The sequence below is a fragment of the Scyliorhinus canicula genome, chromosome 1 (genome assembly GCF_902713615.1).
Source record: "Scyliorhinus canicula chromosome 1, sScyCan1.1, whole genome shotgun sequence".
Taxonomy (NCBI): domain Eukaryota; kingdom Metazoa; phylum Chordata; class Chondrichthyes; order Carcharhiniformes; family Scyliorhinidae; genus Scyliorhinus; species Scyliorhinus canicula.
In genome coordinates this window covers 141,120,641-141,145,385 of record NC_052146.1, presented here as the reverse complement: position 1 = coordinate 141,145,385, position 24,745 = coordinate 141,120,641, and the positions used below count along the sequence as shown (strand labels likewise).

Here is a 24,745-nt window from a genome sequence, read left to right as displayed (position 1 = left end):
TCGTGGCGGCAGCAGTGGGAACTGCTCCACCTGCCGCCTAACAAACGGCCTTACCTGCATATATCTGAAGATGTTCCCCGGGGGGAGGCTGAACCTCCCCTCCAGCTCACCCAGACACGCAAATTTCCCGTCCACAAACAGGTCCCCCATCCTTTTAATGCCCGCCCTGTGCCAACTCAGGAACCCTCCATCCATTCTCCCCGGGATAAACCGGTGGTTCCCCCGTATCGGGGACCACACCGAGGCCCCCACCTCCCCCCTGTGCCGTCTCCATTGTCCCCAAATTTTGAGGGTCACCAACCGGACTCGTGGTATACCTCGTTGGAGGAAGCGGCAGCAGCGCCGTCACCAGTGCCTCCAGGCTCGTGCCCACACAGGACGCCATCTCCAACCTCTTTCATGCCGCCCCCTCCCCCTCCATTACCCACTTGCGTATCATCGCCACGTTGGCGGCCCAATAATACCCACAGAGGTTAGGCCGCGCCAACCCCCCCCCCCCCCTAGTCCTGCTCCGCTGCAGGAACACCCTTTTCACCCTCGGGGTCTTCTGCGCCCACACGAACCCCATAACGCTCTTGTTGACCCGTCTGAAAAAGGCCTTAGGGATCTGGATAGGGAGGCATTGGAACAAGAACAAAAACCTCGGGAGCACCGTCATTTTGACTGACTGCACCCTGCCCGCCAGGGAGAATGGCAGCATGTCCCACCTCTTAAATTCCTCCTCCATCTGCTCCACCAGCTTCGCAAAGTTAAGCCTATGTAAGGCCCCCCAGCTTCTAGCTACCTGTACCCCCAGGTACCTAAAACTCCTCTCTGCCTTTTTCAACGGGAGCTCACCACTCCCCCTCTCTTGGTCCCCTGGGTGCACTACGAACAGCTCGCTCTTCCCCATATTGAGCTTGTACCCGGAAAAATCCCCAAACTCTCTCAGGATCCTCATCACCTCCGGCATTCCCCCCACCGGGTCCGCCACATACAGCAGTAGGTCATCCGCATATAGCGACAGTTGATGCTCTCTCCCCCCCCCCCCCCCACCCCCCGCACTATCCCCCTCCAGTTCCTCGACTCCCTCAGCGCCATGGCCAGGGGTTCAATCGCCAGCGCAAAGAGCAGGGGGACAGGGGACACCCCTGCCTCGTCCCCCGGTGCAATCAGAAATACTCTGACCTCCTTCTGTTCGTAGCCACACTCGCCACCCGGGCCTCATATAGCAATCACCCACCTGACGAACCCCTCCCCAAACGCGAACCTTTTCAGTACCTCCCACGGGTATCCCCATTCCACCCTATCAAAGGCCTTCTCCGCATCCATCGCTGCCACTATCTCCGCCTCCCCTTCCACTGCCGGCATCATTATAACATTTGAGAGCCTCCGTACATTAGCATTCAACTGCCTCCCTTTCACAAACTCCGTTTGATCCTCGTGTATGACCTGCGGCACGATGTCCTCAATCCTCATGGCCAATATCTTTGCCAGCAACTTTGCATCTACATTTAGGAGTGAGATCGGCCTATAGGACCCACACTGTAGGGGATCCTTGTCCTGCTTCAGGATCAAGGAGGTCAGCGCCCTAGACATCGTCGGGGGCAGAGCCCCTCCTTCCCTTGCCTCATTGAAGGTCCTTACCAACAGCGGGCCCAGCAGGTCCGAATACTTCTTGTAGAATTCAACCGGGAACCCATCTGACCCCGGTGCCTTCCCCGTCTGCATGTTTCCTATCACTATGACCAACTCCTCCAATCCAACCAGCGCCCCCAACCCCGCCACCTGCCCCTCCTCCACTCTCGGAAACCTCAGTCGGTCTAGGAAGCGACCCATCCCTCCCTCCTCCACTGGGAGCTCAGATCAGTACAGTTCCTCGTAAAAGTTCCTAAAGACCCCATTGATGCCTACCGCACTTCGTACCGTGCTCCCTCCTCCATCCCTAACTCCACTGATCTCCCTAGCTGCCTCCCGCTTCCGAAGCTGGTGCGCCAGCATCCGGCTCGCCTTTTCTCCGTATTCATATACCGCCCCCTGCGCCCTTCTCCACTGCGCCTCTGCCTTCCTGGTGGTCAATAAATCGAACTCGGCCTGGAGGCTACGCCGCTCCCCCAGCAATCCCTCCTCCGGGGCCTCCACGTACCTCCTGTCCACCCTCACCATCTCCCCCACCAACCTCTCCCTCCTCTCCCCCATCTCCTTGTGTGCCCTAATGGAGATTAGCTGTCCTCTGACCACCCTTCAGTGCCTCCCAGACCACCCCTACTTGCACCTCCCCATTATCATTGGTCTCCAGGTACCTCTCTATACACCTCCAGACCTGCCCGCTCACCTCCTCGTCCGCTAACAACCCCACCTCCAGACGCCACAGCGGACGTTGGTCTCTCTCCTCCCCCAACTCGAGGTCCACCCAATGCGAAGCGTGATCAGAAATGGCTATCGCCGAATATTCCGTGTCCTCCACCCTCGGAATCAGCGCCCTGCTCATGACAAAAAAGTCAATCCGGGAGTAGGCCTTGTGGACATGGGAGAAGAATACAAATTCCCTGGCCCCTGGCCTCGTAAATCTCCATGGGTCCACCCCTCCCATCTGGTCCATAAACCCCCTCAGCACCTTGGCCGCCACCGGCCTCCTGCCCGTCCTGGACCTGGAGCGATCAAGTGCCGGGTCCAGCACCGTGTTGAAATCTCCCCCCCCCCCCCCCATTATTAGGCCTCCTGTCTCAAGATCTGGAATCTGGCCCAACATACGCCGCATGAACCCTGCATTGTCCCAATTCGAGGCGTGTACATTGACCAGCACCACCCGCTCCCCTGGAGCTTGCCACTTAACATCACATACCCACCACCATTGTCCGCCACAATGCTCGACGCGTCGAACGACATTCTCTTCCACACCAAAATCGCCACCCCCCCGGTTTTTTGCATCCAAGCCCGAATAGAACACCTGCCCGACCCACCCCTTTCTCAATCTTACCTGATCCGCCACCCTCAGGTGCGTCTCCTGGAGCATGGCCACATCCGCCTTCAGCCCCTTCAAGTGCGCGAACACCCGGGCCCGTTTGACCAGCCCATTCAGTCTCCTTACATTCCAGGTTATCAGCCGGATCAGGGAGGTACTCGCCCCCTCCCCCGCCGATTAGCTATAGCCCTTCCTAGGCCAGCCACGTGTCCGCATCCCCCGCACGGCCCGTTCCCCACAGCGGCAGACCCCCGTGCCCGACCTCCTCTACCACCACCAGCTCCCCCTTGGCCATTCCAGCAGCAAACTGGTCCCTCCCCCTTCCCCCCACCCTCCCCCCCTTGGCCATTCCAGCAGCAAACTGGTCCCTCCCCCTTCCCCCCACCCTCCCCCCCTAGCTAGGTCCCCCCCTAGCTGCGTTGCTCCCCCCATTGTACTCCCGTGAGTCAGCTGACTCCTGCTGAACCCGGCCACTCCCGCTGCACCATCGACACCCCAGTGTAACACTTCCCCTCCCCTCCCTTTCCCACAAGCAGGCTCACGTCCTCCCCTTCCACTCCCAGCGCGGGAAAAAGCCCACGCTTCCCAGGTCCGGCCCCGCCCCCTTCAACCCTTAGCGCGGGAAAAAGCCCGCGCTTTCCACTCGGCCGGCCCCGCCTCCTCTGGCGCAGCTCCCTTTTCAGGCCCAGTCTCACTAGCCCCACCTCAGGCCACGCTCCCCCCCCCCCCCCCCCACCCCCCGTGAGGCCCCATCAACCCCTACCGACTATCAATCCCCCAAGCTGTTTGCCTACCCCCCCCCCCCCGCTCACGAGCCCATCCGTCAGGGCCTAATCAAAACAATGCCCTATCAACCCCCAGAAATCAAAGCAAGAACCCCCCCTCGGAACACAACACAACAATCCCCAACCATCCCCCGACCCTCAGTCTGAGTCCAGTTTTTCGGCCTCAACAAAGGCCCAAGCCTCCTCCGGAGACTCAAAATAATGGTGTCGATCCTTGTGGGTGACCCACAGACTCGCCGGCTGTAGCATGCCGAACTTCACCCCTCTCCTGTGCAGCACTGCCTTCGCCCAATTGTAACCGGTCCTCTTCTTCGCCACCTCCGCACTCCAATCCTGGCAGATCCGGACCTCCGCGTTCTCCCACCTGCTGCTCCGCTCCTTCTTGGCCCACCTTAATACACACTCTCGATCAGCAATCCGGTGGAACCGCACCAGCACCGCCCGCGGCGGCTCGCTGGGCCTGGGCTTCCTCGCCAGCACTCGGTGGGCCCCCTCCAACTCCAAGGGCCCCTGGAAGGCCCCCGCTCCCATCAGCGAATTCAGCATGATGACCACGTAGGCCCCCAAGTCAGATCCCTCCAGCCCCTCCGGGAGGCCCATGATCCGCAGGTTCTTCCGCCTCGACAGGTTCTCCATCTCCTCGAACCTCGCCTGCCATTTCTTGTGGAGCGCCTCGTGCGCCTCCACCTTCACCGCCAGGCCTAGGATCTCGTCCTCGTTCTCTGAGACCTTTTACCGGACCTCCCGGATCACCGCCCCTTGGGCCGTCTGGGTCTCCAGCAGCATGTCGAGTGAGGCCTTCATCGGCTCCAGCAGCTCTGCTTTTAGCTCCTTAAAGCAGCGCTGGAGCAGCTCCTGCTCTTCCTTTCTTTGCTGCAATGCCGCTTTTTTAATCGCCCCGCTCCTGGTCCAATCCATACACCAGCAGGGGAATGTTGCTGTCCCCTTCCCACATCGAACAAGCGCCATTGCAGGGCCCTAAAAAGAGCCCAAAAGTCCTTTGCTAGCGGGAGCTGCCGAATGTGCGACTGAGCTCCGTATAGCCGCAACCGGAAGTCAGTTTTATTAATTATTACTGGGCGGCCAACGTATCGATGGTCAGGAAGAGGGTAGTGGGGGAGTGGTCAGTTTGGGAGCGGATAGAGGCAGCATCCTGTAAGGGTACGAGCTTGGAGGCTTTATTAACGGCGCCCTGCCATTTTTGCCGGCTCGGTATTCCACAAACCCAGTGGTGGTGGCAGCCCTGAGGGTGTGGGGGCAATGGGGACAGCACATGGGATTGGAGGGGACGTCAGTGTGGTCACCGATCTGTGACAATCACTGTTTTGTTCCGGGGGGCTGGATGGGGACTTTAGGAGGTGGCAGTGGGCAGGGATTGAGAGATTTGGGGATCTCTTCATTCAGCAGGGTTTCCCGAGTCTGGAGGCTTTAGCGGAAGAGTTTTAGTTGCTGAGTGGGAACGGGTTTCGCTACCTGCTGCTGCAGGATTTTGTCCAGAGGCAGGTTCCAAGCTTTCCTCGCCTCCCCCTGAGGGGACTACAGGATATGGTAATGTCAAAAACGGGAGTTGGGGAGAGGAGGGTCTCGGAGATATACAAGGAATTGATGGAGTGGGAAGGGGCCCCAATCGGGGAGGTGAAGAGAAAGTGGGAGGAAGAGTTGAGAGGGGAGTTGGAAGACAGACTATGGCAAAAGGCCTTGAGGAGAGTCAATTCATCTTCGTCGTGTGCCAGGCTCAGTTTGATCCGGTTGAAGGTGGTCCATTGGGCTCATATGACTGTGGCCCGGATGAGTAGTTTTTTTGAGGAAGTGGAGGATAGGTGCGGACGCTGTTGGGAAGCCCGGCGAATCATATGTTTTGGGCGTGTCCGAAGTTGAGGGAATTCTGGCAGGGATTTGCGGACGTCATGTCGGAGATCCTGGAAGGGATGGTGACTTCGAGTCCAGAATTGGCAATATTTGGGGTATCGGAAGATCCTGGGGCCGATGTTCTGGACTTCTTCTCCCTAGTGGCCCGGAGACAAATTTTACTGGAATGGAGGGACTCGGAGCCTCCAAAGTCAGGAGTGTGGGTCAGCGACATGGCAGGGTTTCTCAGGCTGGGAAAGATTAAGTTCGCCTTGAGAGGTTCAATTCAGGGGTTTGCCCGGAGGTGGCAGCCGTTCATCGACTTATTCAAGGAAAATTAAACGCCAGCAGCAAGGGGGTTGGGGGGCGGTGGAAAATGGGAGGCATGGTAGTGTAAGACAGGGAACTTTGTGTACGGATAATTAGGAAATAGGGCGGGGTTAGTAGGGGATGTTATTTTTTAATGTTTTTTGCGTGTGCCGGCCTGCTCGGTTATTTAAGAAATGTTAACCTGTTAAAACTGTGAAAATTACAAATGCTTCAATAAAATATTTTCTAAAACAAAAAATAACACAGCTCCATCGCTGCTGCCTCACGACGCCGAGGACCCGGGTTCGATCCTGGCCCTGGGTCACTGTCTGCGTGCAGTTTCCACATTCTCTCGGTGTCTGCATCAGGGCCGGCTCAAGGTACCGGCAACTCGGGCAGTCGCCCGGGGCGCCATGTGCTAGGGGGCGCCATCAACGAGTGCGTGACCGGCGTCAGAGACCTGCCGACAGAGAGACCGGCCCGCCGATTGGTGAGTCCCGATCATATATCAGGTCACCCCGCCCCCCCCCCCAACCCGACCCGACCACCCCCCGCCCCCGACCCGACCACCCCCCGACCCGACCCCCCCGCCCCGACCCGACCACCCCCCGCCCCCGACCCGACCACCCCCCGACCCGACCACCCCCGCCCCCGACCCGACTCCCCCCCGCCCCCGACCGACCCCCCCTGCCCCGACCCCCCCCCCGCCCCTGATCCGACCCCCCCGCCCCCGCCCCCGACCCGACCCCCACCCGACCCGACCCGACCCCCCCCCCCCGAAGGGCGCCGAAGTTCAGCTTGCCCGGGGCGCCAGCAACCCTAGGGCCGGCGCTGGTCTGCATGGGTTTCACCGCCACAACCCAAAGATGTGTAGAGTAGGTGGAATGGCCATGCTAAATTGCCTCATAATTGGAAAAAACAGAATTGAGTACTCTAAATTCATTTAAAAAACATAGCTCCACCTCCTGTTAGAGGTGAAAAAAAGTAAGTTTCCTGAATTTCTATAAGTTCCAAATGGTTTCTAAATGTGCAACCAAAACGTTAGGCACAGCTCCAAGGCATATTTCTGGTGTCAGGACTCTTTGAAGTATTGTTTTCTTTTATTTCTCCTCCCTGGGAACTGCTTTGTATTTTTTTGTATCTTTAATACCATCACAGCTGCATTTTCTTAAACATGCTGTGCTTCACGTGCTTAAAAGATGGTTTGATGGCTTCATTTCCATGCCTGAAGAGGAATTCGGCATAAGTTGTGTGCTTTCCTTGGACCCTGATTATGTCGCTAACATCTGCCTGTCTACTGCAATTTTTGCCTTTGGTGCATGCCATTGAGATTCACAGGAAATATCAGCATCAGTTTCTGTCAGCAAGATTGATGTAAAATCAGGCATTAGTTGCCCCATAATTTCCTCACAAGTGTGATCGAGGTAATTCCAGTCAAAATCTGAGCAAGCTTTTAAGAAAATGCATTGTATGAAATTTATATTTACAAGCAGTTTCTCGCTTCATCACAATTAAATTTTACCAATCACTAAAATGCTTAAGCATAACTTATTATTCAAATCTTAAGTGTTTATGTTTTAGAATGCATACTTTAAATTAATACTTTTGTTTTTGTCCCAAAATAGAAAAAATCAGAAGAGTGCTCATTGATATTAGGAAAGCATCTGGTCAGTGAGGAACAGTGATGACTACGGGAAATAGACACTGAAGGGTGTCTGGAGCATTTGTAACTACAGATCAGAAGACGTTAAACTAATGCTGGGCTGATCAATCGTTATGAAAGCTTTGGAGAAAGGAAAAATCTTCTGCTATAAACAAGGCAAGCACATACCATCAACCTTTGATTTTGTCTTTAATAAAATGAATGATTCACATGCACCAACATATAAAACTCAAAGAAAAATAGATCAACAGTATCAAAAAAGCTGAGAGTGCGAAAACAATGTAAACTGTAAAACAGCCCAAAGTAAGAGCTAATAACGGCAACTGAACAAAGTTGCATTACTTTAAATCGCAGGGTTCCAGGAATCTTTTGATATTTTGGAATTATTTGGGATAATTCGTGTTTTTCTGAGTGAAAATCAAAATCCAACTGTATCAGTTATGATGTCCAAAAGCAAGCAGTTACAATGGAAGATCAGCTCATTCTTTTTTCCTTTTCTGAAATGTGGGTTATCAAGGGTACATTTGTTGTCCATCCTTAATTGCCTTCGAACTGAGTGCTTGCTAGGCCATTGTAGAATCAACCACATTGCTGTGGTTCTGGGGTCGCAGGTAGGGATGGTAAATTCCCTTTCTCAAAAGGATGTTAGTGAATGAGATGAGTTTTTGCAGCAATCAATGATAACTTCATGATCACCATAACTGCGGCTAGCTTTACATTCCAGATTTTGTTTTATTAATTTATTGGATGCAGGAGCCACTAGCATTCCAAATTGCCCTTGAGAAGGTGGTGGTGAGATGTCTTCTTGACCTGCTGCAGCCCCTGTTGTGTAGGTACATCCACCATGATGCTAGGGAGGGAGTTCCAGGAATTTGACCCAGCGACATTGAAGGAACGGCGATATATTTTCAAGTTAGGATAGTCAGTAACTTGGAGAGGAACTTTCAGGTGATGGTGTTCTCAAGTGCCTGCTGTTATTGTCCTTCGAGATGGTCATCGTTTGGAAGGTGCTGTCTCAGGAACCTTGGTGAGTTCCTGCAGTGCACCTTGTAGATGGTACACACTGCTGCTAATGTGCACCAGTTCTGGAGGGAGTGAATGTCTGTGGCTGGGGTGCCAATCAAGTGGGCTTCATTGTCCTGGATGGTCGAGCTTCTTGAGTATTGTTGGAGCTGCACTCATCCAAGCAAGTGGAGTGGAGAGGTTTCCATCACACTTCTGACTTGTTCCTTGCAAACGGTGGACATGCTTTGGGGAGTCAGGAGGTGAGTTACTCAATGCAGGATTCATAGCCACTGTCCTGCTCTTGTAGCCACAGTGTTCATATGCAGTAAGCAATGCAAATCCTTGCAGCAGTGGCCACCCAGCAATGAGGCAGTGAGTAAGCCTGTAGGATTAGCCACTGAGGCATCCTTTTGGGTCCATGCAATTATTGGAAGAGGACGCGATTGGAACCTAAGAATTTGTAGAGCCCGGGAGATTTTAACTGCCCTGTTTCCCCTGGGCAACGAGAATTAAAATCATCCCCATAGAGTCAAGGAGGCTGTGTCAGAAAAATTATAGGGACAGAGAATGGCACATAAAGGTATGATATGGACTGACACAGAACAATAGAGAGCGAGATAGACAGAGTGACAGAGAATGGAATTGATCAAACAAAAATGAGAAAAATTGTGATAAGAATGGAAGTGACAGAGAGACAGGCAGGATGACAGAGATATAGATGAAAACCAAGGAGGAGCAGAAAGGTGGAAAACACCAGAGGTAAGGACAGAATCCAGAATCTTCCAGATTTATGAAATTCAAGGGTGTCTGGACCATTTCCAAGTCCTGACATCACCCTTCAGCCTGCCTGTCTCCACACATTTATAGGGTGCAGTCAATTAACTGGCCACCTCCGTGGTGACCAACTGACCGTGGATGGTGGGTGCCACAGACATAGGAAGGCCAGCTGGCAGACCGCTGAGAGAAGTGAGGACAGCTCAGGCAGGGGTGCTTCAAAATGGAGGTTCTCGTAAAAGAGTGAATATGGATTGTATAAAAAGTTGGTCAAGTAGGGCGGCATGGTGGCACAGTGGTTAGCATTTCTGCCTCACAGCGCTGAGGAAACAAGTTCGATACCGGCCCTGGACCACTGTCTGTGTGGAGTTTGCACATTCTCCCCATGTCTGCATGGGTTCCGCCCCCACAACCCAAAAGATGTGCAGAGTAGGTGGATTGGCCACACTAAATTGCCCTTGATTGGAAAAAAATAATTGGGTACTCTAAATTTAGTTTTAAAAAATAAGCAAAAAGAACTGTCATGGCGGTCAATGCGGAGGGGGAAATGAGTTTGACCGCAGATGTACTGCTATCAGCCTTTGGGGATGACACTGGCATGTATATCAGCCTTTGATTACCTTATGACCTCCCACTTTGAAGCCGCCTCCCAATTGTTGCTGCACTCCAGACCCAGCTGGAGCCCATCCAAGCTTAAACCTTGGGCAGCTGAAGGCAAGGCCCCCAGTGGTGGAACAATTAGAATTGGGGATGCGCAATTGGCCAGAATTGGATGAGGTTACAAAGATAGTGAGGGACCAAGGACATGGAGAGATTTGAAAGCAAGGATGAGAATTTTAAAAAGCTGAAGGTAGTGCTGGACTGGGGGTCAATGTAGGTAAACAAGCACAGAGGTGATGAATGAATGGGACTTGACGTGAGTCAAGATGAGGTGAAATTTGTGTAGGGTGGAAAGTCGGAGGCTGACCAAGAAGCATTGGAATAGTCAAGTCCAGTGGTAACCAAGGCTTAGATTCGGGTTTCAGCAGCAAATCGGTTAAGGTGGGGTGGAGCGGAATTAAGTTATGGAGATGTCATTTGATGGAGTAGATCTGTGGTCAGATAAGCTTATTTCAAGGTCAAATACGACACCAAGGTTGTGAGTGTAGTATGAGGGTCTGGTGCATATGGAGTTAATGTAGGACAGTACCACCTACACAGTAATGTAAGAGAGCATATGACTCACACCCAGGGTCAGTTGAGTGTTGGGCAGAGCCGTGTGTACCAGCTAGCTCTTAGCTTCAACTCGTTACTGTACATTTGTAAATAGTTCTAACATTCAATAAAGACTTACAGTTAACCTACATTTGACTAAAAAAAAGACTTCTCCAGACCTACCGAATTGTAACCAACACCTTTTGACAGCAAATGATGTTCTTCAGCCTCAGGTGGTTGCCAGGGTGAGGGAAGGAGTCGATGGCTAGAGAATGGAGTTTGTGGCTGCAATCAAAGACAAATGAAATGAATGATAATAAACAAGATAGAGTTGCACTGCCTGGAGAGTGGTACAATTTCAGGATCCCACTTGCAAAACTAACCAGAGGTGTCAGCTGAGACATCTTATATTCTAGTCATAGCAAGAAATGAGATTGGCACCAACTCTCAGACAATCAATTTAATGTAAAATCCAGATACGAGTTTTGCTGCAAAAGTAAGTTGTGAATTATTGCTGTTATTGCCAGATTTTGTTTTGTGGAACACTATTAGAGAAAGCAGTCTTTCATTGGCATCTCATTCACCACCTTTAACATCCATTCCCTCCATCACCAGTATGTGAAAGTATTAAGCAAAATTAGAAGTCAGACAAAATGAATGCAAACATTAAACAGGATCAGAATGTAGAATAATGTCAAAAAGACAAAGTTAAGAGCATTCTGTCTGAATGCACATGGCATTTGCAACAAGGTAGAGCAATTTGAAGGCACAAATAAAGGTAAATGCATTTGATCTGGCTGCCATTTCAGAAACGTGGTTACAGGGTGACCAGGACTGCACACTGTATATTCAGGGATATTTGTCATTTAGGAAGGATAGGCTGATGGAAAAAGGAGATAGGGTAGCACTGTTAAAAATGGGCAAGATCAGTACATTTGTGACAGAGGATCTTAAAGCAAAGGATGTAGAATCAGTTTGGGTGGAGCTAATAAGCAACAAGGGCAGCAAACATTGATGGGTGCTGTTTACAGGTCACAAAACTTTAGTGGTAATGTGAGGTAGGCCTTAAATTAGGAAATTAGAACTTCATGTAACATGTGTAATACAATAATAGTTGGTGCCTTCAATTTACATATAGATTGGGTAAACCTAATTAGGCTTAATACTGTGGAGGATGACTTCCTGAAAAATGTACAAGATGGGTTTCTGCAGCAGTACATCGATAAACCAACTAGGGATTGAAGGTTTTTGAGAGTGTTACCTGTCGCATAGATAAAGGAGGACCAGTGGAACTGGTTTATTCGGATTTTCAGAAGGCTTTCGATAAAATCCCACAAAGGAAGCTAATAAAGAAAAGTTAGAGTACGTGGGATGCTCCATGGATTGAGAATTGGTTCACAGACAGAAAACAGAAAGAAGGAATAAACGGGTCATTCTCACGATGGCAGGCCTATTACTAATGGGGTATCACAAGGATCAGTACTTGGGCCACTGCTGTTCACAATCTATATGAATGATTTAGATGTGGGGACCAAGTGCAATGTTTCCAAATTTGCTAGGCGGGTATATGATTTGTGACAAAGGTGCAAGGAATCTTCATGGGGATGACAGGCTAAGTGAATGGGCAAGAACATGGCAGAGGGAATATAATGTGAATAAGTGTCAAGATATCTACTTTGGTAGAAGAAATACAGAAAGCAGAATATTTCTTAAATAGTGAGAGGTTGGAAAGTGTTGATGTCCAAAAGAACTTGGTGTCCTTGTTCACGAGTCAGCAAAAGCTAGCATGCAGGTGCAGCAAGGAACTCAGAAGGCAAATGGTACAATGGACTTCATCATAGGGAGACTTGAGTACAGAAGTAAAGATGTCTTGCTGCAATTTTATAGAGCCTTGGTGAGGCTGCATCTGAAGCATTGTGCACAGTTTTGATCTCCTTATCTTTTTTTTCCATGTATTTTTATTACAAACGTAGCAAAACAGAGAACAAGGACAACTCAGATAAACCAACAGAACAACCAAATGCAGTGCAAACAGTTTGTCATTTTCTGGGGGTTCTTTTGTTTTAACTTTTTCCAATTAAGAGGTAATTTAGCGTGGCCAATCCACCTACCCTGCACATCTTTGGGTTGTGGGAGTGAGACCCACACAGACATGAAGAGAATGTACAAACTCCACACAGTCAGTGACCCGGGGCTAGGATGAACCCGGGTCCAGGATCAAACCCGGATCCTCAGTGTCATGATGCAGCAGTGCTAACCACTGCGCCACCGTGCCACCCTGTCATTTTCTGTTTTAACAAAGCTAACAGTAACACTACCCCAAAGAAGGAAAAGAAAATGCCCTATTTCCTTCTGTCCTGGCGCTCTACCAACCCCCTCAATCCTCCCCCCCCCCCCCCCCGCTTCCTCCGACCCGCTGATGGCATATTTAATTTTTCTAGCCTGAGGTATTCTGCCAGTCTGCCAGCCAGTCCGCCGACCTAGGTAATGCTGCTGACCTCCATCCAAGCAGAATTCGACGGCGGGCTATGAGGGAACCGATGGCCAAGACATCCAACCATCCACGCCCACAGAATTTGCTGCAGATCCAGCACCCCAAATACTGCCACCAACGAACATGGCTCCATTCTAACTCTCACAATCTCAGGCATGGTCTCTTAGAACGAGGTCCAGAACTCAATCAATTTTGGGCAGGACCAGAAAATATGGGAGTAGTTCGCCGGTCCCCTTAAGCTCCGTTCACACCTATCACCTATCATCACCCCAGGGAAGAACCCACTCATGCGCACTTTAGTTAGGTATGTCCTATGTACCTATGTATCACCTTACGTTGCATCAGACGCAGCCTGTCGCAGGAAGAGGTAGAATTCACTCTGTATAAAATCTCACTCCAGAGCCCTCCCTCCAGCTGGAGTCCCAATTCATCCTCCCACTTCCTCTTTGTTTCATCCAACAGGCCTGTACTTCCTCCAACAACCGGCCATGTATATTTTATATCCTCCCTGCTCCCAATTAATCTTTTTTTTCTTTATAAATTCAGAGTACCCAAATAATTTTTTCCAATTAAGCGGCAATTTAGCGTGACCAATCCACCTATCCTGCAAACACGGGGAGAATGTGCAACCAACCTCCACACGGACATTGACCCAGAGCCGGGATCGAACCTAGGACCTCGGTGCCATGAGGTAGCAATGCTAACCACTGTGCCACCGTGCTATCCTCTCCCAATTAATCTTGAGATAACATCCCATTCAGTAGTGTAGGGTTTGGCAGCCAGGGAAACGGAAAGACCCCTTTGTGAAGAAAGTCTCATATCTGCAGGTGTCTGAATGTGCTCCCTCTCGGGACTTGAAATTTCTCCATCCACATACAGTTCCCTGAAGCTCATGTAGCCTGAATTGGTTCCAATTCTCAACAATGCCACGACCACTAGGCTTGTCATGAACCTGGCAGGTAAGAATGGAAGTGGGCAGAAAGCAGCGCCCACATAGACGACCCTACACATGAGGCCTCCTCCATCTGTACCCACTCCGATCTCAGTTCCCCAACCAATCTCGGCACCCTTTCAACGTTCGCCGCTAAGGAGGAAAACATTAGGTTTGGTAATGCTAGAACTCCTGATCACCGTCTCCTCCGCAGGACGGCTCTATGAATCCTAGGTGTCATCCCTGTCCACAAAAAGGCTGAAATTAATTTATCCACCTTAGCAAAGAAGGACCTGGGGAGGAAGATTGGGAGTGATTGAAACACAAATAGGAATCTTGGCAGGATGTTCATTTTGATCGTCTTCACTTTCCCTGCCAGGGCCAGCAGGAGTGCATTCCATCATCTTCTTAGGTGCTCCCTCACCCCCTCCAGTAAGCCGGCCAAGTTCAATTTGTGTAACTGGGCCCAGTCATGAGCCCTAGGTATGTAAACTCCATTCGTGCTATCTTGAACGGCAATGTCGCTAAATCCACCTTGCTATCCTGGGGGTTCACCGGGAAGATCTCACTCTTGCTCAGGTTCAGCTCAGCAGTTCCATTATCTTTCCCATGCTGGCTGGAGGGTCAGACACTGAGATCATCCACATAGGGGGAAACTCTATGCTCCCTGCCTCCTCTTTCAATGCCTTTCCACCCTTTGATGAATGAAATGAAAAATGAAAATCGCTTATTGTCACGAGTAGGCTTCAAATGAAGTTACTGTGAAAAGCCCCTAGTCGCCACATTCCGGCGCCTGTTCGGGGAGGCTGTTACGGGAATCGAACCGTGCTGCTGGCTTGCTTTGGTCTGCTTTCAAAGCCAGCGATTAGCCCTGTGAGCTAAACAGCCCCTTTGATGACCTAAGCACGATGGCCACAGGTCCAATCGCCAGAGCGAACAGTAATGGGGTCAATGGGCATCCTTGCCTTGTGCCCCTGTGCAGCCAGAAGCAGTCTGAGTTTGCCCTGTTTGTCCGTACACTCGCCATATGAGCACTAAGTAGCAATTTTACCCACAAGCTGAATATTGGCCCAAACCCAAATCTTTCCAGGATCTTTCCAGGAAGAGGTACCTGCACTCCACCCAATCGAAGGCCTTCTCTGCATCCAAGGAGGTGAATACTCCCGGTATCTCCACCCTGGATGGGGACATGACTATATATAACAGTCTCCGAATATTGCCCGACAACTGTCTGCCCTTGACAAACCCAGTCTGGTGCTCCCGAATTGCTTGTGGCATGCAACCCTTCAGCTGCTTCGCCAGAACCTTGGCTAGCACCCTCATGTTGGTGTTCAGTTGGGAGATAGATCTGTATACCCACACTCCAGTGGGTCTTTGTCTTTCTTCAGGATCAGTGAAATTGATGCCTGTGCCAACATGGGCAGCAAAGCCCCCTAGGACAGTGAGTCTTTGAACATCCCCAGTAAATGTGGCGCCAATGCTGCCACAAATCGCTTGCAGAAGTCCACTGGGAAACCATCTGGTTCCGGTGCCTCCCACAATTGCATAGATTTGATACCCTCCATAACCTCCTCCAGACCCAGCCTCCCCATCGCCTCTACCATAAGACAAAGGAGTAGAATCAGGCCATTCGGCCCACCGAGTCTGTTCCGCCGTTCAGTCATGGCTGATATGTTTCTCATCCCCATTCTCCTGCCTTATCTCCATAACTCCAGATCCCCTTATTAATCAAGAACCTCTCTATCAGGGACTTCTGGTGGTGGCCACGGAGGGTGTGGTCGCACATTTCGTGGCTCCTGCACAAGTTGGATTTTGTTGGTCCATCCCCACCTGGATGGGGGTCTTTTTGAGGGCGAAAGGTGAGTGAGTGTCCAGGAAAGGTAATATACCTGTAGTGAGTCTGGTGCATGGATCAGAGGACGAGAAGTGCTACAAGAAAGAGAGCAGCTGGAGCAGGGCAGGTTTCATGGTATGCCACTGGTCAATATGGCGGAGGGCAAGGGGACAGCGCCGTCCGCCCAGTGGTCAACAGAGCAATTGGTGGTGTGGTTGCACCATTTCTTGGACAAGGAAAAGATGTTGCAAGGAGGGTGAGGCAGACCAAGAGGTGGACCTGGGAAGGGAGTGAGCTGTGGGTCTATTGGAAACTGGGTACGGAGCTGGTGAAGAGGAGAACCGTGTTCAACCAAGTAAAGGCTGCCCTCTTCAAGAAGAGAGTGAGGTTCGGTGTTTTATACCATGCCTGCTTGTGGGTGTACACATCAGGAGCAAGAGTTTTATTTTGACACGCCAGAGGAGGCGATGGATTTTATGAGAGACCCTGGACTGGGAGGTGTGTAAGAACACTGAACTTTGGAGAGGAGATTTGTGTTTATTGTAGAATGTCTAGGGTGGGTATTTTGGGGTGGGCTTTGACGGGGAGGGGCGATGATGAGTATGCTTTATGCTCTTCTTTGTTTTTTAAATAAATTTAGAGTACCCAATTATTTATTTATTCTTTTCCAATTAAGTGGCAATTTAGTGTGGCCAATCCACCTAACCTGCACATCATGGGTTGCGGGGGTGAAAACCACGCAAACACGGAGAGAATGTGCAAACTCCACATGGACAGTGACCCAGGGCCGGGATTCGAACCCGGGTCCTCAGCGCCGCAGTCTCAATGCTAACCACTGTGCCACATGCCGCCCCTTCTTTGTTTGTTGGTGGTTGGGGGGTTGGATTGGAGGGGGGTGGGCAGGTTGGAGGCCTTGAGTGGGGGGCCACCATGCTAGCTGGGTGGGCTAGTTAACGGATGTGAAGTGGGGAGTTCCCAGGAGGAAGGCAAGGGGGGGGGGGGGGGCGATAGGGTTGGTTCTTTGTTTAGGGGTGGAGGGGGTGCAGTTGCTGACATGGGTGTGGTGCAGTTGGGAAGGGAGAGATGGTGGTGGACATCCTAGGTGGGGCACATGAAGTGGGTCGATGGCTGACCCAGGAAGGACTATGGGTGATTGGCAGGGGAGGGTTAGGGAGCCCCCCCCAACCAGACCCCCCCCCCCCCCCTCCTCCAGCCAGACTGGTCACATGGAATGTGCGAGGGTTGAATGGGCTAGTTAAACGATCATGTGTGTTCACGCATGGGAGGTCTCTGAAAGCGAGCGCGGTGTTTCTGCAGGTGACGCACCTGAAGTTGGGGGATCAATCAAGGCAGAGAAAGGGATGGGTGGGGCAGCTGTCCGACTCGGGGCTGGATATGAAGACGAGGGGGGTTGGCGATGTTGGTCAATAACAGGGTGACCTTTGAGGTGTGCAGCATTGTGGCCGATCAGGGGGGGTAGGTATGTGGTGGTCAGTGGGAAGCCGGATGGGATGCCGGTAGCCCTGGTTAATGTTTATGTGCCAAATTGGGATTATGAGGATTTTATGAGGCGGGTGTTGGGGAGGCTGCAGGGGAGGGGTTGAAGGGTGGTGACCTGCAGGGTAGGTAGGTAGGGGCGACTGGGAGTTGGTGGCTGACGGGTGGGGGGCCTGTAAGGGGCCTGAAGAAGGGGGCCCCCTATGACCCCATAGTGGGATTTCCTCAGTTGGGGGTGTGGGGTAATGTCCATGTATGTGAGGGGTGACATTGCCCATGGGTGGGGGTTGTGGGGGACCCACAAGTTCACTTAAGCATTGGGGCACCCTTTCAAAATGGTGGCCCAGGCGGCACCGTGTGCAGTGGTTAGCACTGCTGCCTCACAGCTTGGGCAGCGTCGCCACGATGACTGGCACACAGGCCGCACCTAACTCAGCAGGCCACGCGGGTGAGTTGGAACCAGACGGGAATGTGCCTGACACCGCCCCCACCAACGTGCCTTGGCCTGGGCCATCTATGCCACCATGCCACCCCCTCCCCAACATCGCCCCACCCCAAACCCTTCTCTGCCACCCCCACAATGTTCAGGAACAGTGTCCAGACATCATGGTCTGATTGGGATGCTAGGCAATAAGCCCCACATGCAACATGGCATGCCCACCCACGGGAATCCACTTGGGATGTGTGAAGTGCTCACTTAACCAGAATTGCCAATTCCCTATTAGCAATAGCCTTCAGCTGCATGGCCAAAGGCCTTCACGGCTGGCCCCAGAACTGGTACACGCAATCCAGGGGTTGGCATGGCAGACATGTGTGTAGTTGCCCTCCCAGCAGAGACACCCCCCCCCCCCCCCCCATCAGCAGAGAATCACCTCATCCAGCCCCGATACTCCCAAGCCCGTTGGCAGTCCATATCAAACAAGGTTGGATCCCCGCCCCAATTGCCCCCCTCCAAGCACAGGGGCAGCATGGCCAGTGCCCCTCGGGCTCTTTGCCTGTGAGTAAGGATGGCTATTCACCTCCTTGGGTCCCAGCAGCAGCCCGTCCACCGGTTCACATTTTGAAAAAGGAGTACTAACCACATGCTGGTTGGATCACGCGAGGCAGTTTGATATGGGGTGCCTCTCGTTAATTGTACGTAAATTGGAGGGCAGCACGGTGGCCTAGTGGTTAGCACTGCTGCCTCATGGAGCCGAGGTCCCAGGTTCGATCCCAGCTCTGGGTCACTGTCCATGTGGAGTTTGCACATTCTCCCCATGTTTGCATGGGTTTCGCCCCCACAACCCAAAGATGTGCAGGGTAGGTGGATTGGCCATGCAAAATTGCCCCTTAATTGGAAAATTGAATTGGGTACTCCAAATTTATTTTTTAAAATGTTTTTTAAATGTATGGAAATTGGACTTAAGTGGTGATTCTTGGTTTCCCACCACGCAACGGCAGATCCCGATTTCACCTGAGGAAGCCGGCCGGTTGCATCGCGAGTGGTTTGGCACCTGGTGCGGTTCTCGTTTTTGGCATCTCCTGCTAATTACTGACCCCGTCGAGCTCTCGCTCTAATCCAACAAGGCCAGTGAATTATTTCCTAAGTGTCATTTGATAGTGATGGGGAATTCTCCTGCAAAGCCCGCCACAAATGAACTTAGAAATTTAAATTAAATTCAGTCCCAAATTTCCGAAATGGAAATTATTCCAGTTCCTGAGCTCTAATCCTCTTCACCTTTATGCGCACAAAAGTTGTTTTTAAAAAGTATTTTATAAAAGCCGGCAATATAAACAGAAAAATAGAATAATTTAGGTGAAACTAAACATTCAAAATTGCTGGTAATTGATAGTAGGTTAGGTGGTGACTGAAAAATAGTTCTGAAACTTTTATCTTCTTGGGTGAAATTGGATTGCAAGCTTGTGACTCCAAAACATACATGCATGCTACAAATTACATTAACTTTCATTTACTTAATCTTCTGCATAAACCCTATTACAATGATAACTCTAAATAAAATATTCACCCGAGATTACAATTCTATAACATTCCCAAAATGATCTTCAAGTTAAATTTTAATATTTCAGACTTGATTTAACACAGATATTACTTCATTCCTGGTAATTACGTTGCTCATGGTAAAAACATTGTGAAGTTGATGTGTTCTATGCACCAAGAGTGACCATTTTCTGGTTTCGCGAAATCTCTATTAGTCTCTCGTCACCAAATGATGATGCAATCTTGCTTGTCAATCAGAGAGACATCTTGCAGGGTCAAAACATTTTATTTACTTTTGATATGTTCCCCTTTCCCCCATTTTTTCCAATTGTTATCGTCGCCTGCAGGATGCAGAGAGTGAGTTATGTTCTATGCAGTGGATAAAATGGCTTCGGCTCAAAGCCTTTGGTTTACCCAAGGTGACCTCAGAGGTCAAAGACTTTGGCAAGCCACAGTACACCAAAGGTAGCAGTGCATAAATGCATTCCTCCAGAAAAAGAAAAGAATTATTGGGGCCACCACCACAACTCTCGCCACGGGCCACTTGCGGGCAGCGGGCGCCGCTATCTTCATTTTCCCGAGTCACGTACGGGCCCCGGGTGCCGCCATCTTGTTCCCCAGGGACCACATGCGATGCGTGGGCACCGCCATCTTGCACACCCCCAGCCATATGCGACCCGTGGGCGTCGCCATCTTGGCTGGAGTCTCAGGACCCCGATTCGGATGACCACACACAGCCCGAGGAAAATCTTCAACTTTTACCACGACTCGCCTCGATGACCCTGGACCAGTCTCGGCCCCGAACGCTCTCGACCGCGCTCATCTACGGGCGCAAAACACCCTGCCTGATCGACTCCGGGAGCACAGAGAGCTTCATACACCCCAACACGGTAAGTTGCTGTTCTCTTCCCATACACCCAGTTAACAAAAGAATCTCCCTGGCCTCCGGGTCTCACTCTGTAGAGATCAAGGGGTTCTGCATAGCTAACCTCACAGTCCAGGGAAGGGAATTAACAAATTTCCGACTCTATGTCCTTCCTCACCTCTGCGCTGCCACGCTCCGAGGGTTAGACTTCCAATGCAACCTCCAGAGCTTAACCTTTAAATTCGATGGCCCTATACCCCCCTCACTGTCTGCAGCCTCGCAACCCTCAAAGTCAAGCCGTCTTCCCTTTTTGCGAGCCTCACTCCGGATTGCAAACCCATCGCCACCAGGAGCAGTCGGTACAGTGCCCAGGACCGGACCTTCATTAGGTCGGAAGTCCATCAGCTACTGAAAGAAAGTATTATCGAGGCTAGCATCAGCCCCTGGAGAGCTCAAGTAGTGGTTGTAAAGACCGGGGAGAAGCACAGGATGGTCATCGATTATAGTCAGACCATCAACAGGTATACGCAGCTCGACGCGTACCCTCTCCCCCGCATATCTGATTTGGTCAATCAGATTGCACAATACAAGTGCCGGGATTCTCCCTTACCCGGTGGGACAGGGGCTGTTGGAGTGGCGTGAACCACTCCGGCGTCAGGCCGTCCCAAAGGTGCGGAATTCTCCGCACCTTTAGGGGCCAAGCCCTCACATTGAGGGGCTAGGCCAGCGACGGAGTGTTTCCCACTCCGCCGGCTGGCGTGAACGGCCTTTGGCGCCACGCCAGCCGGGGCCGAAAGGACTTCGCCGGCCAGCGTAAATCCGCGCATGCACCGGAGCGTCAACGACTGCTGACGTCATACTAGCGCATGCGCAGGGGAGGGGGTCTCTTCTGCCTCCACCATGGTGAAGACCATGGCGAAGGCGGAAGAAAAAGAGTGCCACCACGGCACAGGCCCACTTGCCGATCGGTGGATCCCAATCGCGGGCCAGGCCACCGTGGGGGCACCCCCCGGGGTCAGATCGCCCCGCGCCCCCCCCCCCCAGGACCCAGGAGCCCACCCGCGCCGCCAATCCCACGGTATCACGGTTTAAACCACGCCGGCGGGAGAGGCTGGTCAGAGGCGGGACATCGGCCCATCACGGGCCGGAGAATCGCCGCGGCGGGCCCGCTAACCGGCACAGCGTGACTTCCGTCCCCGCCGAATCTCGGGTAGCGGAGAATTCAGGACACAGCGGGGGCGGGATTGATGCCGGCCCCGCAAATACACTGCATTCGAAGCAGATGGGCGGCTCTACCACTTCCTGAGGGTTCCCATCGGTGTCACAAATGGAATCTCGGTCTTCCAACGGGAGATGGACCGAATAGTTGACAGGTACGGTTTGCGGGCCACGTTTCCATACCTCGGCAATGTCACCATCTGCGGCCACGACCAGCAGGACTACAACACCAACATCCGAAAATTCCTCCATACCGCAAAAATCCTTAATCTACAACAAGGACAAATGCGTATTCAGCACCGACCGTCTGGCCATCCTCGGCTACGCAGTGCATGATGGAGTTATAGGCCCAGATCCTGAACGCATGCGCACCCCCCCCCCCCCCCCCCCCATGGAGTTTCCCCTACCACACTGCTCCAAGGCCCTGAAACGCTGCCTGGGATTTGTTTCATATTACGCCCAGTGGGTCCCCAATTATGCGGACAAGGCCCGCCCACTAATCCAATCCACGGTTTTTCCCCTGTCGACAGAGGCCCGCCTGGCCTTCAACCGCATAAAAGTGGACATCGCAAAGGCCACGATGCATGCAATCGACGAATCCCTTCCATGCCAAGTAGAGAGCGACGCGTCCGACGTAGCTCTGGCAGCCACCCTCAACCAAGCTGTAGGCCGGTAGCCTTCTTCCCACGCACCCTCCATGCTTCAGAAATCCATCATTCCTCCGTTGAAAAGGAGGCCCAGGCCATAGTAGAAGCTGTGCGGCACTGGAGGCATTACCTGGTCGGCAGGAGATTCACGCTCCTCACTGACGAACGGTCGGTTGCTTTCATGTTCGATAATGCACAGCGGGGCAAGATAAAGAACGATAGGACCTTACAGTGGAGGATCGATCTCTCCACCTACAACTATGAGATCTAGTATCATCCCGGGAAGCTAATCGAGCCTCCTGATGCCCTATCCCACGGCACATGTGCTAACGCACAAGTGGACCGACTCCGGGCCCTCCATGAGGACCTCTGCCACCCGGGGGTCACTCGATTCTTCCATTTTATCAAGACCCGCAACCTGCCTTACTCCATTGAGGAGGTCAGGACGGCCACCAGGAACTGCCAAATCTGGGCAGAGTGCAAGCCGCACTTCTACAGTCCAGAGAAAGCGTACCTGGTAAAGGCTTCCCGTACCTTTGAACAACTCAGTATGGACTTCAAAGGGCCCCTCCCATCCACCGACCGCAACACGTACTTCCTGAACATGATTGATGAGCAGTCCCGGTTCCCATTCACCATCCCCTGCCCCGACATGACCATAGCCACCGTCATAAAAGCCCTCCACAGTGTCTTTACACTGTTCGGTTTCTCCGCCTACACACACAGTGATAGGGGTCCTCCTTCATGAGTGACAAACTGCGTCAATTCCTGCTCAGCAAGGGCATTGCCTTGAGCAGGACGACCAGTTATAACCCCCAGGGAAACGGGCAGGTAGAGAGGGAGAACGGAACGGTCTGGAAGACCATCCTACTGGCCCTACGGTCCAGGAATCTCCCAGTCTCCCGCTGGCAGGAGGTCCCCCCCCCCCCCCCCGATGCACTCCACTCTATCCGATCACTGCTGTGTACCACGGCAAACAAAACACCTCATGAACGTTTCCTTGTCTTCCCTATGAAGTCCTCCTCCGGGACCTCGCTCCCAACCTGGCTGGCAGCTCCTGGACCCATCCTGCTCCACAAACACGTGCGGGCGCACAAGTCGGACCCATTGGTCAAGAGGTTCACGCTAACCCTCAGTACGCCTACGTGGCGTACCCCGACGGCCGACAGGATACGGTACCTGGCGCCCGCTAGATCCCCACCCACACAACCCCCCCCCCCCCCCACCTACCCCACCCTCCCTCCCACCGGCACACCCCATGGCCGTCCCCTCCCCAGGTGGATCAGTTCTCCCACTGGTCCCATCTAGGGGTGATGAAACTACCGAAGAATCTGAAGTCACGCTCTCGGAGTCACGGATGCCCGAGCCGGCGCCTACATCACCGCCGAAACTGCGATGTTCACAGAGGACGACCAGGGCCCCCAATCGACTAATTGCTTCATTTTGAATATGTACATGTAAATAAATACTGTAAATAGTTGTGACATGTAACAAGGCAAAACACTGTACCACCGACGGGTACCAGCATAATCTCAACCTCTACCACTGTATAACGCAAGACCACCACCCCCACCGGACTCTTTTTTTAACAGGGGGTGAATGTGGTAGTCGGTATTAGGGGTATTACGGTACCCAGGTTGAGGCTGTAAGACCATTGGTGTGGGAGGTACCTGAGACAGCAAGATCATTGGTGAAGCCTGCCTGCTGGTTCTGCCCAGTAAGGCGGAGTATAAGAGTCTGTGTCTCCCCAGCTGCTGCATTACGTACCTGCGCTGCTGGGGGAAACATCTAGTCCAATAAAGCCTTTAATTGTCATCCAATCTCACTTCTGGAGTCATTGATCGAGCATCAATCCTGTAGCCCATACACCAGCACGCAGTGAAACAAAAAAGAAAAAATACAGTCATGAGGCTACATCGGTACATGACCATTTCTCAATTCTGCCACAGTCCTTCTGCCTTTGCAAACTCCTCCACTGCTTCCGCAGTACCAAATTAAAAGTCCTTGAACTTGTACGTCACCCTCAGCTTCGCTGGATATACAATGCTGCACTGCACCTTGCTAATGTACAGTGCCGTCTTCACCCGGTTGAAGGAAGCCTGCCTCCTCGCCAGCTCCACCGTAAAGTCCTGGAATACACGTATACCAGCTCCAGCCCACTGCACCACCTGCTTCTGCTTTGCCCAGCACAGGACCTTCTCCTTTACACTGTACCTACGGAAGCACAGAGTCACTACTCTTGGCGGCTCACTTGCCTTTGTTACAGGCCTCCACGACCGGTGAGCCCAATCCAGTTCATATCGGGAGGGATCCTCCCCCTCCCCCGATAGCTTCGCCAACATCATTGCAAAATGTTCAGTCAGCCTCGGTCCTTCCTCGCCTTGCTCCCGCACCTAATCCACTGCGCTCGCCACCGCCGTCCTCACCAGGGTAATCGCCTCCTCCACCAGCACTTTCAAAAGTGCCCCCATCTCCTTCCTCTTTGCCTCCATGTGTTTTGTGAACTGCCTTTCGAATTCCACGGCCATCACCTTCGTTATTTCTTCAGCCGTAAGCAATGCAGCCTCCCCGATGATCCAGTCTCCATTTTCCTTACCGACCCCGATGGACTTTCAGCTGCTTTTTTCACGGCCGTTGTTTTACCAATCCTTGACATTTTCCTTCCCTGTGCTTTCTCCCGACTTTTACTGCCTTCGCTGCCCCTAGGACCGGGCATTAACCCCCGACAATGCCATTTCCGAACCGGCGCAGTGCGTTAG

General features: G+C 52.1%; 1 protein-coding gene across 4 annotated transcripts in view; it reads right to left on the bottom strand.

The window, feature by feature from the left end:
* LOC119968075 (zinc finger MYM-type protein 4-like) overlaps positions 1–24,745 on the bottom strand; it is a 385,591-nt gene that overhangs the window by 305,337 nt on the left and 55,509 nt on the right. For 3 of the 4 annotated variants that reach the window (XM_038801168.1, XM_038801166.1, XM_038801167.1), the window contains exon 3: positions 10,706–10,807. The exons of the other annotated variant lie outside the window; for it this stretch is intronic. In XM_038801168.1, the coding sequence (XP_038657096.1) occupies positions 10,706–10,807 (102 nt within the window). The remainder of the gene's footprint in view (positions 1–10,705; positions 10,808–24,745) is intronic. 4 annotated transcript variants of the gene reach the window in all.